This window comes from Pagrus major, chromosome 15 (assembly GCF_040436345.1).
Source record: "Pagrus major chromosome 15, Pma_NU_1.0".
NCBI lineage: Eukaryota > Metazoa > Chordata > Actinopteri > Spariformes > Sparidae > Pagrus > Pagrus major.
In genome coordinates this window covers 13,736,253-13,750,659 of record NC_133229.1, presented here as the reverse complement: position 1 = coordinate 13,750,659, position 14,407 = coordinate 13,736,253, and the positions used below count along the sequence as shown (strand labels likewise).

The following is a 14,407-nucleotide window of genomic DNA, read 5'->3' as shown; positions in this document are numbered from 1 at the left end:
GAGCCCTCTATAATGGAGTGAGTGCAAACTGCACATACCAACTGGGTGAAAAAGAGGGCTCTCAAGTTCAATAGGCTCCACCTAAACCCGAATAAACATGGTCTGATAAATGACCAGAAACAAGAGCCATGGAAGACCTTGAGAAATCCTCCCCCAGTCTCAAAACTCGTGCTACCAGTCACACTCTTAGATGTGCACAAGTACACTGGGAACCAGATCTTATTATTCAAGTCTATTCATCAGGATTTTTCTGCTCGATGCTTTGTTTGTTGTCACGCTCGGGCAGCTTTGACTATTCTTGAAACAGCCGTGGAAAATAATAAAAATTATTTCAGCTTGTATAAATTCAAGGTCTGTCAACTTTAAAACAACTCAAGACAGTTCTGGTCTGGGCCCAATTTTCTTTTATTTCTCCTCAACAGGGCTGCACGGATCTCAACTTTAAGAGTATTTCTACACAGAGAAGAAGACAAAAAAATCAGTATTACAATATTAAAGACAACATTTTCCACAATCAGTGTTTTTAGGATTAATGCTCAAACTGTGAACTGGTCAGTATAGATGTATCATATCTAGTAGAAGTATATGTCAGTAGATGAATGACTGATGTTGTAAACACTGCAGAATTGATGATATTACCTGCCTCACATGTCCAGTACTGATCCGGGCTGTAATTATATAATTTTCGAATTATATGAAACAGTGTGTTTTTTTTGTTGGATTGACGATAAAATACATTTATAATCTGAATCTGCAAGGTAACTAGTAACTAAAAGTATCATGTATTTGATACTTTTAGTTACTAGTTACCTTGCAGTGAAGTAATATTTTGCCTAAAAAAAATGTAGTATTAAAGAAATATAAAAGGAGCAGAAAATGACAATACTTAATACTTAACACTGAACGTCAGTGCAGTACCTGAGTAAACTGTATTTAGATACATTCCATCACAGGTAATTCTAATTTTTGACACCAAGTTCTCCAACACAACGGTCTCCTTAATTAGTAATAATAGGCATCAGTAAATTCAGACAACAGATAATACGATCACATCACACTATGACTGAAATTCAATGGCGAGTACTGAATCATGGCCCAGCACTTACATAAACTACACTTGTGGAATACTAAAGCAACACATCACTGCCTGACACTGCCTCAACAAGAACTAAACATAGAGGCTTAACAAAGCAGGATAAAAGAGCACGTTGCAGGACTGTTGTGGTGGATTGTATTAGATGTTCATATCCAATTCCTGCAGCACAAAGAACAAATAAGACATCAGAATCAATCTTTGTGGTGGAAAAAACAAGACAACAGGGCCCACATCAAAAAACTGAGTTACGTGTTAAGATCAACATCAGCAGCTGTGCACGAAAGATAACAATCTCACGCTGAGCTCTGTGTTGTAATCCAGTCAAATGAGTGCAAATAAATTCCAACAGTACGATTTCATCTGACTGTTGTCCACCACAGAATAAACCGCTGATAGTACACAGACATATTCCACTCCTCATGACATATTCCTGTGTTTATTTAGGCACCATCCTTTCATCCCCTCTGAATCAGAGTATTCAAAGAATGAGGACCAGTGTGCAGCCAAATAGCCTAGGGCCAAAGTCGGGTTAATAAGAGCCAAGCGTATGGGTTTTAAAATAGAGCAGCAGCAGGTGGGTACGCCGACAAAACATCCCGTTAAAAAGCCAAATGGCATCTCTGCAGACACCGAGCTCAAACGGTACAAATGCTGCAGATTTATGGACCTCCTGATAAAAGCAGTGGAACCACCATTTCGTAAAACACTGGTCGATTCCTGAATACAGGAGAGCTACTGCACAACACTGACTTCCTGTATCTGTTATCCTTCTGGGCAAAACACCATCTGAAAGGTGTGCAAACAACAAATCAATTACACAAACCCAATAATTTAGCTGTGGTTTGCTGCTCCTGCAGTTCAGTTACAGTATCTCGTTTTACAGTAGGGTGTAGAAGACGGAGAAAAGACACACAAAGTCAATAAAGTAAAGCTGGACCTACTGGAGAATTGTATCAAGAAATGTGGCTGCACATCTCTAAATCACCAGGAGGTGAATATCATTTTTTGCAGCGGCATCCAAATCATTAATGCGCCAGGAGAGCTGACGTACAGATCTTCTCCAGCTGCACAGAGAGATCAAAAAGGAGGGCCTGAGAAGAGACGAGTGTGTGAGGATGTTACTTAAACATCTCCCATCTATCTCAGCTCGTCGGCAATAAGCCCAGTCACATATTTTTTCACATAAATACTTCAGGAATGAGATTGCCTTGATGAAGCAGAGAGGCAAAGGAGAATGAAAAACATACCAGAAGAAGACGAGGAGGAGGAAGAGTGAAAGCAATAGGTAGGCGGATAGGCCAAGAGCTGCTGCATTAACATTATGGACATTAACTCCATAAGTGGCTTTCATGTACTCTGAGAGCTGCGTCAGGAGCTGGTCAGCCACAAATAGAAACCAGATCCAGATACAGAAAAGCAAAGAGTGGAACGGCAAAACAGAGTGATTACTGTAAACTAAAAATAAAAAAGATCTGGGTAAATATTTGAGAGCGGTGCCCAGATCCTGCAGATCAGACAACCCTCCAGAAACATGGTGTGTTTGGTGTGGGAATAAAAAAGCCACTATAAAAATGTCTCTCCCGCCGCCATTTCTGGCCCTTTTGCAGTGCTTTGATACATTCAGAGAGCCCTTTTAAAAATGGGGTTTTTCTACAACGCGAGGCTGTCATGACAGTACCTGCCTTGGCTCTATTCATGAATCTTATAAACACAAACCCATAGCAGTCTCCGTCTCCCCTGCTGCCTACACACAGAGGACACATTCATCCCAAAGTGGGCACCATGAGGAGGACTGGAGGGGGGCGACACACACTTCAACTTAAAGGAATTTTTTCAGCCACTCCGACTATTGGGGCTGTGTTGAAGACCCTGGCAAACACAATCTGTGTGTCGTCTACGTTTCAGTCTACATGTGGGGATCAGATAAAACCAACTCAGTTTTGACATGATGAGCGGTGAGTTAATGAGCCCGATCCTTGGCAGGATGAGAGCATTCCTTGCACAAACTAGGAAGGATCCTTTCATGGCTTTCTTCTCCGTCTGCAGCCGGGGTTATGAACTTTGAGGCTTCGAACAATGTGTGATGGCGTTGAGTCATGTTAAGTTTATATTTTCCAAGCTCTCCTCTTTTTAGGCAGCTCTCCACCCGTGCATATGAATGGCGCCCAGGAAAGCATGCCAAGCTGGGGGCTCAGAGAGGCTGTTCAAACATGCAAACAGAGTTATGAATATGATAATCAGAAATGGCGTATCCAATGTGTTGTGTGAAGATGGAAGTATACTCCAGGGAATACATAATGACATGGCGAGGCTGCCTCCAGTGATAGCTGAAAACCTACCATCATACTTTTGCTCCCCTGTTCCAGATGAGAAATCTAATTACTGTGTAACTAGTGTAATATGCAAACAGATATGTTGTTTGGGTTGTGTAAACACGGCTATTTCTTTTTCCACTGAAAAGCATTTAAACTCTTCTCCTTTCTGGCCACTTGGTAAGTATACCAGTCTCTGGCAGGAGACTGGTATACTTGCAGAAACTGCAGTTGTTGTTTTTCCCCCCCAAACTGGGGTCAATGGGGGAGGGGAGGCCCCCCATGCCTCCACTGACCCCCACAAACAAAATCTAGTCTAAACTCTTTAAATTTTTAACTAAATAGAAAGCCTTCCTCTTAAGAAATCCAGCTGTATCCATGACTTTCACTCTCAACAGTGTCTGCTGTGTCTCTCAGGCAGTCAGCCCATTGAACTAACTTGAACCAGCAGCAGCAGCCAATCCTTTAGAAAAGCATGGAGGTCAATGTCGGGGTCCGCATCAATGAGCTTCGGTTATTTGATGTTTTTCTTTCTTTAAAGCACCAACATGAATTGAAATGAATAGAAGTGCGTGTGTGAAAATGTACAGAAGCTTGTAACCAACCTTGGAGGCAGATAACACCGACGGCGAACATCGTGTCCACCGCTGGTCCTCTCCTGTTCATCACCGCGGGGGTTCTCCTGCCCTCCCTCCGCCGGGTCTCGCTCCCTCCTGGTAGATCCACGACCGTCCTGCTGCTCGGCGGCCGCCCGGTGCTGCTCTCCGGCGGCTGTGAAAGAGCCGTTGGGCGAAAGGGGAATCCGTGCGTCACCGTGTGCGTACAGGTAAACTAACCCTGTTACCTGCGCAGGTCCCCGGGGGAGCCAGACGGAATTGCTCACCTGGTTGTTTTGGAGACTAGCAGGAAGGAGGCAGAAACATGTGGAGACGGACGCTTCGGTTCACGGGCCAGCCAGACAAAACGACTTAACGAGTTCAGACTGAGGAGCCCCCGCCGAAAGTTTGTAGCGAAGTTTAAACTTCCAGGTGGTTTACGGGACGGAGGGTTGGTGTGAATTTAGGCCGCAGAGGTTCATTTACAACCCGGTCTGCGTAGCCGCCGTCTGCCTGCGTCCAGAGCCGCCGACCGCCGGACCAGTTGAGTGTTGAACAAGAGGAGTTTCGCTCCGCGGTGTTTCCAAGTTGGCTTCCTCCCACCGTCCTCTGTGACTCTCCTACAGCGCGTCAAGCGGGCCGAGGCGATGCACGTCAGTTCCTGTGTGGACTTTCAGAATAAATGTTATGAAGCGTGATTTTGTCCGTGTTTCCTTTGAATTAAGTGTGATTTCGTACGTGTTGCGTATAAATTCGAGCCAGCGGTACTTTGTGAAAAAAGATTTTATTCAGTGATTTATTTTCAATTTATATATATATATTTTTTGTACATTTTGTGTAACTTTAGTTAACTCTCCTTTCATTCTGTATGAAGTTATTAATGGAAAAAAACAAAAGCAATGCTTAATTTTACTCGATTTGATCCATATTTAACTAATTTTCACATTGTGTAAATGTCTAATATTCAGACAATTCCGGTTTTTATACTTTTTTTAGGTTATACTTTCATGACTTTCATGAGCAAATACATTTATATGTTTATAAATATACTCATGGTCTACACTCATGTTTTGGTATAGTAATATTAACTGAGCTCTTTTAATCAAACAGTAAAGAAATAAACACCTCAAACGTTTCAAATAGAGTTCATACCAAAATGCCCCTTTTATTTTGAAATCAGAACATCAAATATCCGGTATCTCTGGTCGCTTGACGTTATTCCCTCTTTCCCTGCAGTGGAGCTTCCGGTGCCCGTACCCGACCTGGGATAAGGAATACAACACTGCGACCCCCTGGATCAACCTGATCACTGTTTCATTCAACTGCCCACACAGAGAATAAATAATGACAATGTTCAGATGAATTGCAAAATTATTCGAAAAACAAAACACAACCTTTTTCAGTTCACAGAACCTTTACCTATTTTGAGCTTTTATAATCTGCCACATAAAACAGTGACTTTTTATCAAAACAAACAATTTTACTTTTTATTATCTAAATTAGTTTCTCCATAATTCTGTCTATATTACATCTCTATATAGTAGTTTGCTCTATTATGCCTGTATTTTTTTCTATTGTGCATTTAGAGACTAATAACTTTAATAAATTAATTAAAATACCTTAAAAATAATAAATGAACTAAAATGACTTTGATGTGGCATAATATCCCTGATTGTGGTTCATATAATAGTGTCTGTAAAAATATTTCATGATCCAGGGTTGAAACAATATGCCAGTTTAAAGGTATACCGTGGTATAAAAAAACTGAGTTATCTATGGTATTGAATTCGACCATTTTAGTGTTACTAAAACAATATATTTCACATTTATATCAAGTTTCATGTCTGTCAGGACATAAAATGTTGTGAAGGTATAATAAAGCATTTGTTCAACCAAAAAACATGCCTTTAAGGGTCATTGTAACTGATAATAATACTGTGATACCGTGAAATTTTCTGAGATAGTTATCACAATATGAAAATCTCATACCGTGTCATATCCCAGTTAAACCAGTAGGAAAGCAGCACATTGTGTACATTTTAGAGTTTGACAGGTGATAAATGGCACAGATCCAGTGAGTCTGAGCACAAGGGGACAGCCCCTGCTGGCACCACAGGTGGTACTGCGTGTGGGACTGGTGCCATGTTGCTGGTCCAGCTGGCACCTAGATGGCCAACAGAAACAGGCAGTAAACCAAGCTGACATGATTAAAGGTTCAAATCAGTGTTACCCAATGACAGGACAGGCCTGCATTGAATTTGTGTGTAAAAATTAAATTCAAAAACCTGACAGCCACTTACTTTATTCTCTATTAATTCCTCATTAATGAGGGAAGAGGAGCTACAACACAGTTTTTCCCTTTGTTTTCCTGAGGGTAGGCTGTCAGCTCTCATGAACTAATGAACTCTGCTACCCTGCTTGCAGTTTGCTTCCAAAGATAACTGAGAGAAGGAGCCTGACAGCTCTCTGTAGACTGAAACCATCCTCAGATCAGTTATCTCAAAGCTCCCAGAGTTCCTACAGGCTCCACATTAAAGCTCTGACATACTGAGAGATTTTCAAGTGAAGAGAGAAACCCCGCGCTGACTTCTACCACGCAGAGGTAAACTCTGGGTGACACATCACATCTTGGCAAGGCATCGCTGTTCACAGGGTTCCCACACTTACTTAAGACACTGACGTTTAAGATCTTGCTCTTTGGAATTTACTGCTATAATCTGCAGGTTTAGAGACAGGACAAAACATAACACAAGTATTTATGTATTTTCAAGACAGAGCTGCATGGAATCCACAAATAACAAAAACCCAACTATGAATAGAAAATTGTTGGTTTTATTTTTCTGAATCAAGATCATACAGTTGTTGAGATCAGACAGTATTTATGACATATGAGACTGTTTACGAATCAGATCCAAACAGATGCACATTCAACTCTTACCAACAATGATTATGAACCTAAGGAAACTCAATTCTATTCCAGCTAATTTCCTAATGAACTCCATGATTTGTGAACTTATGATCAGACTCTATTTCATACATTTATTACAAAGGATGAGAAGAAAAACAGACACATACGTAAAACAAGAAAATAAACAAAATCAAGAATAATTACGAGACATTCCAGTTCTTTAGAGTAGCTTCACTAAAAAAGAAATGCAATCAAAGACAGAAGAAACCCATCTGAGCATTGTGCAAAATCTATCATTATCACATAGTAGAAATCTAGACATGTATCACACATCCTAATCACTGTAAACAACATTATTAGAAGACGTGCTCACAGTTGGCAGCTCAAACCCGCCGGAGGTCTCGCATGGCACCAGAGATCATGACCAGGATGAATTAAGCGACCCGGTTCAGCCTCGTGATTCTTTTTATTTACAATTTTAAAAGTTGAACATTTTTAAGGTTGTGTTTTTTATCACTCTGAGGCCAGAAGCGACTCAGATTGTTCCTGTGTTTTCTCTGCAATGGAAGAGAAAGTAGTGCAGGAAAAAACACATGCTTGGATCTCAAAGCTGTAGAGGTCGAAGCAGCAGCCTTTTTAAATCTAAAAATGTTTGTATGAACAGAAGTTATCCCTAACATGTCACATGACTCACATCATGTCAGTCGGGTAAACTTTCACCCTGTTTCCCAAAGCTTTAACCAACACCTCGCATTGCAAGTAAATCTCAACAGGCAAATGTATCACCATTAAAATGAAAATAAAAATCATTTTCAACTTTACATTATGTCATTTCAAACTCTCAACAGACCTATTCACTATATTTCTATTTGGAGAGAACAATGAATGGCACAGGAAGACACAAATATCTCAAATCAAAACAACACAAGGAGAAATATACCAGAACAGGTGACATTATGGCAACAGATGAAGTGAAAGTGCAGAGTCACAGTGATTATTGATAAGGGGGAGAGATGAGGTATGTTTAATTGGCCACATTTAGGAGGCACTGAGGTGACACCAATATCAGGAACATGATTAGGGGGAAAAAAACACAGCAATCTGTCTGGGACAACTTGAATTTAAAAACAAACCGGGAAAAAGGACACACCAGTTCTGTATGTATATGTTTTGATGACTGAAAATGTCTCTGGGTCCTGGAGGAAGTGGGTCTTTGGGTCAGATGCTGACAGGCAGAAGTCAAAAGGTGTGTGTAAGAGGCTGTCTGGTAGTGTTGTAGGTGATCTTCATGGCTCAGAGAATGAGCCGAAGGAAGAAGCATCTTTGGGTCGCTGAGCAGATGAGCCGGCAGATGAGCCGCCTGCCCACCTGAGGCTCAGTTTCCAGTGTAGAGATCCACGGTGCTGGAGCTCAGGCCCCGGCTCTGCCTGAAGTCACCGCCTCCCCGAGTCTAATGAGGAAACACAAGACAGATACAGAAGAAGGTTAAAACATAACATTTATGATAAAGCAGTTTAAAAGACTTTGTGAATACGTTTCCTCACCTGGAACTCATCACTGGTCTTGTTCAGGTAATTCAAAGAAGCAGCTCGTTTCATGCTGTTGAATGAATTATGAGAAAATAATGTTCATATGGTCTCTGAGATCAGGTACAAAATAATGATTATTCATGTAGCTGGGGAGGTAATTTCCAAAGTACTATGAATCTACTCGTTTCCTTAAGTCATTACTTACTACTTCAACAAGTAGCATGATTAGCTTTAAATACCAACAGAGGATGTCTCCTGTTCTTACTTGGTGTTGCGGGGTTCAGGCGGTCCGTTGCCCTGCAGTTTCTTCACCAGCAGTTCGCTGCTGCGACGTAGAACGTCCCTGAGCTTCCCCAGAGAGCCGCTGCGCTGGAGGGCTCCGCTGCCGTCCTGCAGACACACACAATCATCAACCCATCCACTCAATACTGAACATGTGGTGAACTGAAAAACTTTTTCTTCTTTTTCTTAACATCTGCAGATTCAGGTTGGTGTTTTGCATCAATTGTTGTGAATAGCTGGCTGCAGCATGATCATTAAGTCTCACAAAAGAAGGAAGTGTATGCATTATATCACCAGTAAGAATATTAATAAGGAAATTTAGCGACATTGTAAGTGTGCAATGATAGTAGCATGCAATGCTGGGATCATGTCCTTTTCTGTAAGCGGAACATTCAATATAATGTTCATCATTATCATCCCGTAACAATGAAGCAAAAGTACTTTTGTAAAGGTTACTACTGTGAAGGTCTCATTGTGGTCGAGGTGGTTGTGTCGTGTTTTTCATGTACAGCAATTTGTGTTTAATTAGTTATTGAAAAAATAATCAGCAATTATTCTGATACTCAATTCATCTTTTGTCATTTTTTAAAGCAAACATGTATGACTTGAGAGAAAGTGCACTATGACCTGTTGATGACCGCGCAGGCTTCTCCATGAGTTACATTTTTAAATTAATATTAGTGTCTCAGACTCATTGTTAGACTGCCAAATAATACCAAGGGCTTCCATTATGAGTAAGCTGGACAGTCACTGTTTATTACTTTCACCCAGAAATTAAGCATCGGATTCATCAATAATGAAAATAATCAGCCAACTCAATGCTTTTTGACAGTGTGTTACAACAATTTATCCATCTATCCATTCATTTTTAAATTAGCCTACCGTTTTATCACATACCACCTATCACACACTGTGTTTTAAGTACTACCCAGCCAGTAACTACAATATTAGTATCTTCCTCTGGCTTTGGCATACCACAACAAAATATTTAATAAACAGGTGATTGAGGTGTGATCATCATAATGCAGTGCCGGTGTATCACCAACAGGGGGAACTGTGGGTAAATCAGATGATTTGCATGTATTTTCCAAAAACTTAATATTTCTGCTCCACTGGGTGGCTCTGCAGGCTCCACTAAAAGAATCTGTTTCCACTGAAGGCACAACAAACACACACGTCTCCATCCGATGCAGAGAAAAGACAAAACTTCACAAATGAAAAACTTTATTTGAGAATACCAACAAGTGTTGATGATCATCACAATGCAGAATGGTAAATATAATGCAGTCCTACTTACTAAGATAGTGCTTATAGACCTTACCATTTATGTTCTTCCACTTTAGGAAACTGAAGTCACACTATATATGTCAAGAATAGACAGTTCAATAAATAAGCATTCCACTAACACAACAATATTGTCATAATTATGTGATGTACATAGTCAATTCTTTTGTTCAGAGTTGCATTAGAAGTATAGGAGTTACTCGTTGGAAGGAATGAAGAATCAAGGCAAGTAGCATACTGAAAAGCCGTATAGTGAATGCACTTGTCAAATCTATAAATACAGCCTACATTTACACTTCCAAGATGTTAAAGTCTGTTTACATTCAGTTAAGTTAAACATCTGAAATAACATGTTGATCTTGAAACACTCGCACTGAACTTTCCGTGTCTAAAAACATGATTCACCAAAGTGACAATGTTTACTTGCAAACGAATGTGTAAGGAAAAAGGCAACACACAACTCCAATAAGCTTTGTGTTCAAATACAGTATCCATAGCCAGAGTGGGCACTGACTGTACCACCAAAACATACACAAATACACACTAGAACTACTGCGGAATCCAGGCTTCCATTAACACTAGCTTAAACTCCTACACCAACAAATAAAGGCAATTCTGGGCATTTGCGTCCTTTATTTTGAAATCTATTATGATTATTTATCAATCTCTCGGGTGGCCAGTATCTGTGCACGATGCTCCGGTTGGTCTCTGCTGTCATATTGGCTTTACAGCATCGGCCAGTGTTGCTAATTCCCTTTGTAAATGCAAGCTGCTGTGTACATGTTGTACCAGCGCAGAGCCTGTGTGAACACTCTTATCAAACCAAAGACACTGAAGCCAGCAAGAGCAATTTGTAAATAAATTACCATGGCAACAAGAGCTTGCTGTGATCGAACCAACTGGCTGTCAGCTTTGGCCTGTTTGACGTCGGCCCTTCAGGTCTTACACAGCAGGCATGGCATTGTTGACAAACTACCGCCTTAATATTCAGCCACAAAATAATCAACATTTAAAAAATGTAAACAAAATGATATAAAAATTTAAAGTAAATATATCTATAAAAACAAAAATAGCAATGCTCCCTTCTCATTTCCTACCAACTAGGCCGCAGAAGTTAAAATGACATATTTTGATTAGCATGTGAAGCTACATGGTACCATTTATTTCCAAACTGTTCAGGCATTTTGATCTCATTAGAGCATTAGTTAAAAACAGAATATAGCAAAAAAAAAAAAAAAATACTTTTGTTAAAAAAAAAAAAAAGTTACTATAATGGCTAAATACAGGCACCAGGTTGGAAGCTAGCTCCGAGGTCAACTTTCACTTGCTGAGCGCTCAAGGCAAGAAACATATTCTGGGTGAGACCAATGTTGAGCAACTGTGGAAATCAATCACGTTCTAATATATTGATTTTATAGTGATTGTTTTATCTATCTGTGGGTTGGAGGTGCTATTTTTTCTCCCAAGACAGTTTCACCTAGTCTTGCCTTACTGTGCTGTGATTAGCTAGTGCTTGTTGTTCTGCCAGGAAGCTTTATTTCTTAACTTCAAACCCATTAACAGCCACACAAGTGTCATTTGTGGCCACAACTGACAGTACAGTAGCCAGTGTCTTCGACTTCAGACAGTCATTACTGCTTTCTATACACTAGAATGTGATGTACCTTTTCTACAAAGCTTTCAGAAGTCAAGGGATGTTACATAAATAGCAACAAAGTCCAAGTAGGGAGGAGGCTGAAGTGGATAATTGGGTGACACACTGAACTTTCACCTCATTTGTGTCCCATGTGAAACCAAATGATGACTTACTATTTCTAGATTTACTGCTAGCTGACTTAGTATTTTCCTTTTCAAATTTTCTTTTCAGTTTTCAGTCACAGTTTAGTTTGGTTTAGGGTAAAAAAAACTACTTTGTTAGGTAGGTTACGTAGAGCAGTGCTCAGATTAAAATAGACCCTTTCACTCTTGTGTAGAGGTAACAAGCAGTAGCCAGTCACAGCATGGCAGGGCGGGACTAGAAGAAACTGTCTTGGGAACAAACATTACAAAGGTTGGAGTGATGTCTGGAGCCATGGCTGCCGTCAAAGGTGACACTGATCCTAGAGGTCTTTCTGATTTGCCTTCTTCCAATATACTACTCTCCTGCTCCTCTATCTAGCCAAATAAATCTACTATGCACCTATGAAATATTACAAATGGGTGTTGGAGAGAGGAAAAATATGTGAGCGACTTCCTCACAAGGAAAAGATTTCACACACTATGACTTTTTTTTTTCTTGTTAAGTGAGAGAAAGACTTGAAGTGACGATTTCTGAAACAGTGTGCGACACAGGGTTAGTGAGGAAAAAGGACAGAGCAGAGATGAGAAGACCAAACGTCCCAGCAGCTGTCAGATGAACAGAGGACAGAGGTGATAACCAGGAGTAGGGGGGAGCTTTTCTGAGTCTCTGCCGGAGGAGAGGGCGCCGGGAATGGTAGAGGAGCTGTTGTATTGTTGGGACAGAGAAGGCCAGAGGGGACACACATCCTTTTTGCTATTGTGTTGGGGAAGGAGAGAAGGATGGAGGAATAATCTTGATGGCTTAGGCCTGATAAAAGAGAAAGAGAGAAACAGACAAAAAAAACGGCACACATTGTAAGATCGAGAGCTCTGGGTTGGGCTGCCTACGCTAGACACCTACACATAGGTAAACCTGAGCTTCATCGCTGGTCTAGTCTAGTCTACTAGTTAACTATCCTACACTGGATTTATTGCATCAACCGCATCTTGGTATCTTATTACAGTTCCTGTTAACCCCCGGCTGAAGGATTCTACACTAATCCAGCAACATAAAAGCTGTGTTTCTCTTTGAAAAATTACAGCTGTCATAGGAGCTGCACTACGAAAAAGCAGGTCAGTGATGCAGTAAAGAAGGTTGGTGGTTGCAGTCACCGTGACTCAGCTGTTTTTCTTTGCTCGCTGGGTACCAGGAAGCCTGAACTTGGCACACTGCACCCAGTCAGTGACTGTGCACTGCAGACGTGGAACATCTGCAAGCATCAGCACTGAACTCGGTGAACTAATACAGCCATTATACTGATGCTAAGAGGGACTGACATAGTGAATAAAATCTCCAACTGCAGCATTTAAAAATCCTGCATAAATCTAAGCAAGATTAAATTACCTAAAGCTCAATTCATATCTTATGAATGATGAAAACATAATCTTAATCCTACTTGCCTCGGCTTGTCCCATGTTCCCCGACCTTAAAAGATGACTAATTATCTAGCCTACTTAATATGTCACTACATACCAACCCGCCCAAGCGTATTGTGTGGAATGAGAGTTGAAGAGGGAGAGTACAATCCACTGGGTGAGAGAAGGAAATTTGATTGACAGGCTGATTGGTTGTCATGGCAAAAGTAATCAACAAGGAAAGTAGGTTAGTGACTCACAGATAAGGAAGAAGCAAAGGATGAAGTCTAGAAAACATGCAAACTAACAGGCAGCACGATGAAGCCAGAGCACATTGCAGACACACACGTACATATAAGTCAAGTCATGCATTTTAAAGAGCTGTCACCTCAGCGTTACTCCCCTGTATACCTCCACTTGTTCGAACCAAACTTAGTAAGTGAGCTCCTGTGAAGTTCCACTGAAATTAGCCCCATCTAAATTATGTAGTAGTGATGAATCAGCAGGTATTTATTCAAATCCATGTTACAGCTTTAGTTCCCTATCAGATGTTCTGAGGGCAGAGTGAGGACATGTTTAGGCAAAGCTCCACAGTAAGCGAGTGAAAGCTCTGACAGCATCTCTCACACAAGCAGACAGTACTTTACAAGTCTCTTTTTCTAAAACACAAGTTGTCGTAACCTACAGTATGTTTGCAGCTTTTTAAATGAATGGATCGATGGAATTTTAGTCAAAAGCTCTAAAGTTTTGTGACAAATTAGCTGTCAGAAACAACTGTTAAAAGCATGAGAATGTCATGAGTGCATTTCCTGTTTTGACTGTGTGCATTTCTAGTGTGATGACGTGGATAATGAAATGCTCGCGCACACCCAGCAGTCCTCAGCATGCCACCACATGTTTCAAAGACAAACAGGTGCACGCTCGGGTGAAGGCGCATGCCGTTGCATTCGTTGTGAGAAGCGGGTTTGAGTAGCCGTGTTATGCGTATCAACATGTGTGTGGAGAAGCATTCATACAACAGCCAGCAAACAAAAAACCCCACATTTCTACTTAATGTTACTCAAAGAAAGAGCAGGTTAACAGACGTTTCTCAACCATTGGAAAACAGTGAACAAACATGGGTCCGTGTTAAGGGTGAGGCCCAGCAGGCTGGCATTGCTACATGCATGTTTGGACTGGGTTGGATAGTGAAGGGCGTGGCTGCACTTAAGGGAGGGGAGAGGCAC

At 40.9% G+C, this 14,407-nt stretch overlaps 2 protein-coding genes across 8 annotated transcripts in view; both read right to left on the bottom strand.

The window, feature by feature from the left end:
- Positions 1 to 4,583, bottom strand: part of ptk7b (protein tyrosine kinase 7b) — a 78,230-nt gene extending 73,647 nt beyond the window's left edge. The window contains exons 1-2 of the mRNA XM_073482224.1: positions 4,292 to 4,583; positions 4,014 to 4,179 (exon numbers count right to left, since the gene is read on the bottom strand). Of these exons, the coding sequence (XP_073338325.1) occupies positions 4,014 to 4,074 (61 nt within the window). The 5' untranslated portion in view covers positions 4,075 to 4,179; positions 4,292 to 4,583. The remainder of the gene's footprint in view (positions 1 to 4,013; positions 4,180 to 4,291) is intronic.
- Positions 4,584 to 6,814: 2,231 nt separating this feature from the next.
- Positions 6,815 to 14,407, bottom strand: part of LOC141009370 (kinesin light chain 1-like) — a 27,239-nt gene continuing 19,646 nt past the window's right edge. For 4 of the 7 annotated variants that reach the window (XM_073481966.1, XM_073481965.1, XM_073481968.1 and 1 more), the window contains 3 exons: positions 8,707 to 8,831; positions 8,457 to 8,511; positions 8,206 to 8,362 (listed from right to left, as the gene is read on the bottom strand). In XM_073481966.1, coding sequence (XP_073338067.1) covers positions 8,288 to 8,362; positions 8,457 to 8,511; positions 8,707 to 8,831 — 255 coding nt within the window. In that variant the 3' untranslated portion in view covers positions 8,206 to 8,287. Of the gene's footprint in view, positions 8,363 to 8,456; positions 8,512 to 8,706; positions 8,832 to 9,930; positions 12,595 to 14,407 lie in introns of those variants that run through there. The other 3 variants (XM_073481971.1, XM_073481970.1, XR_012180135.1) reach the window with 2 other exon arrangements.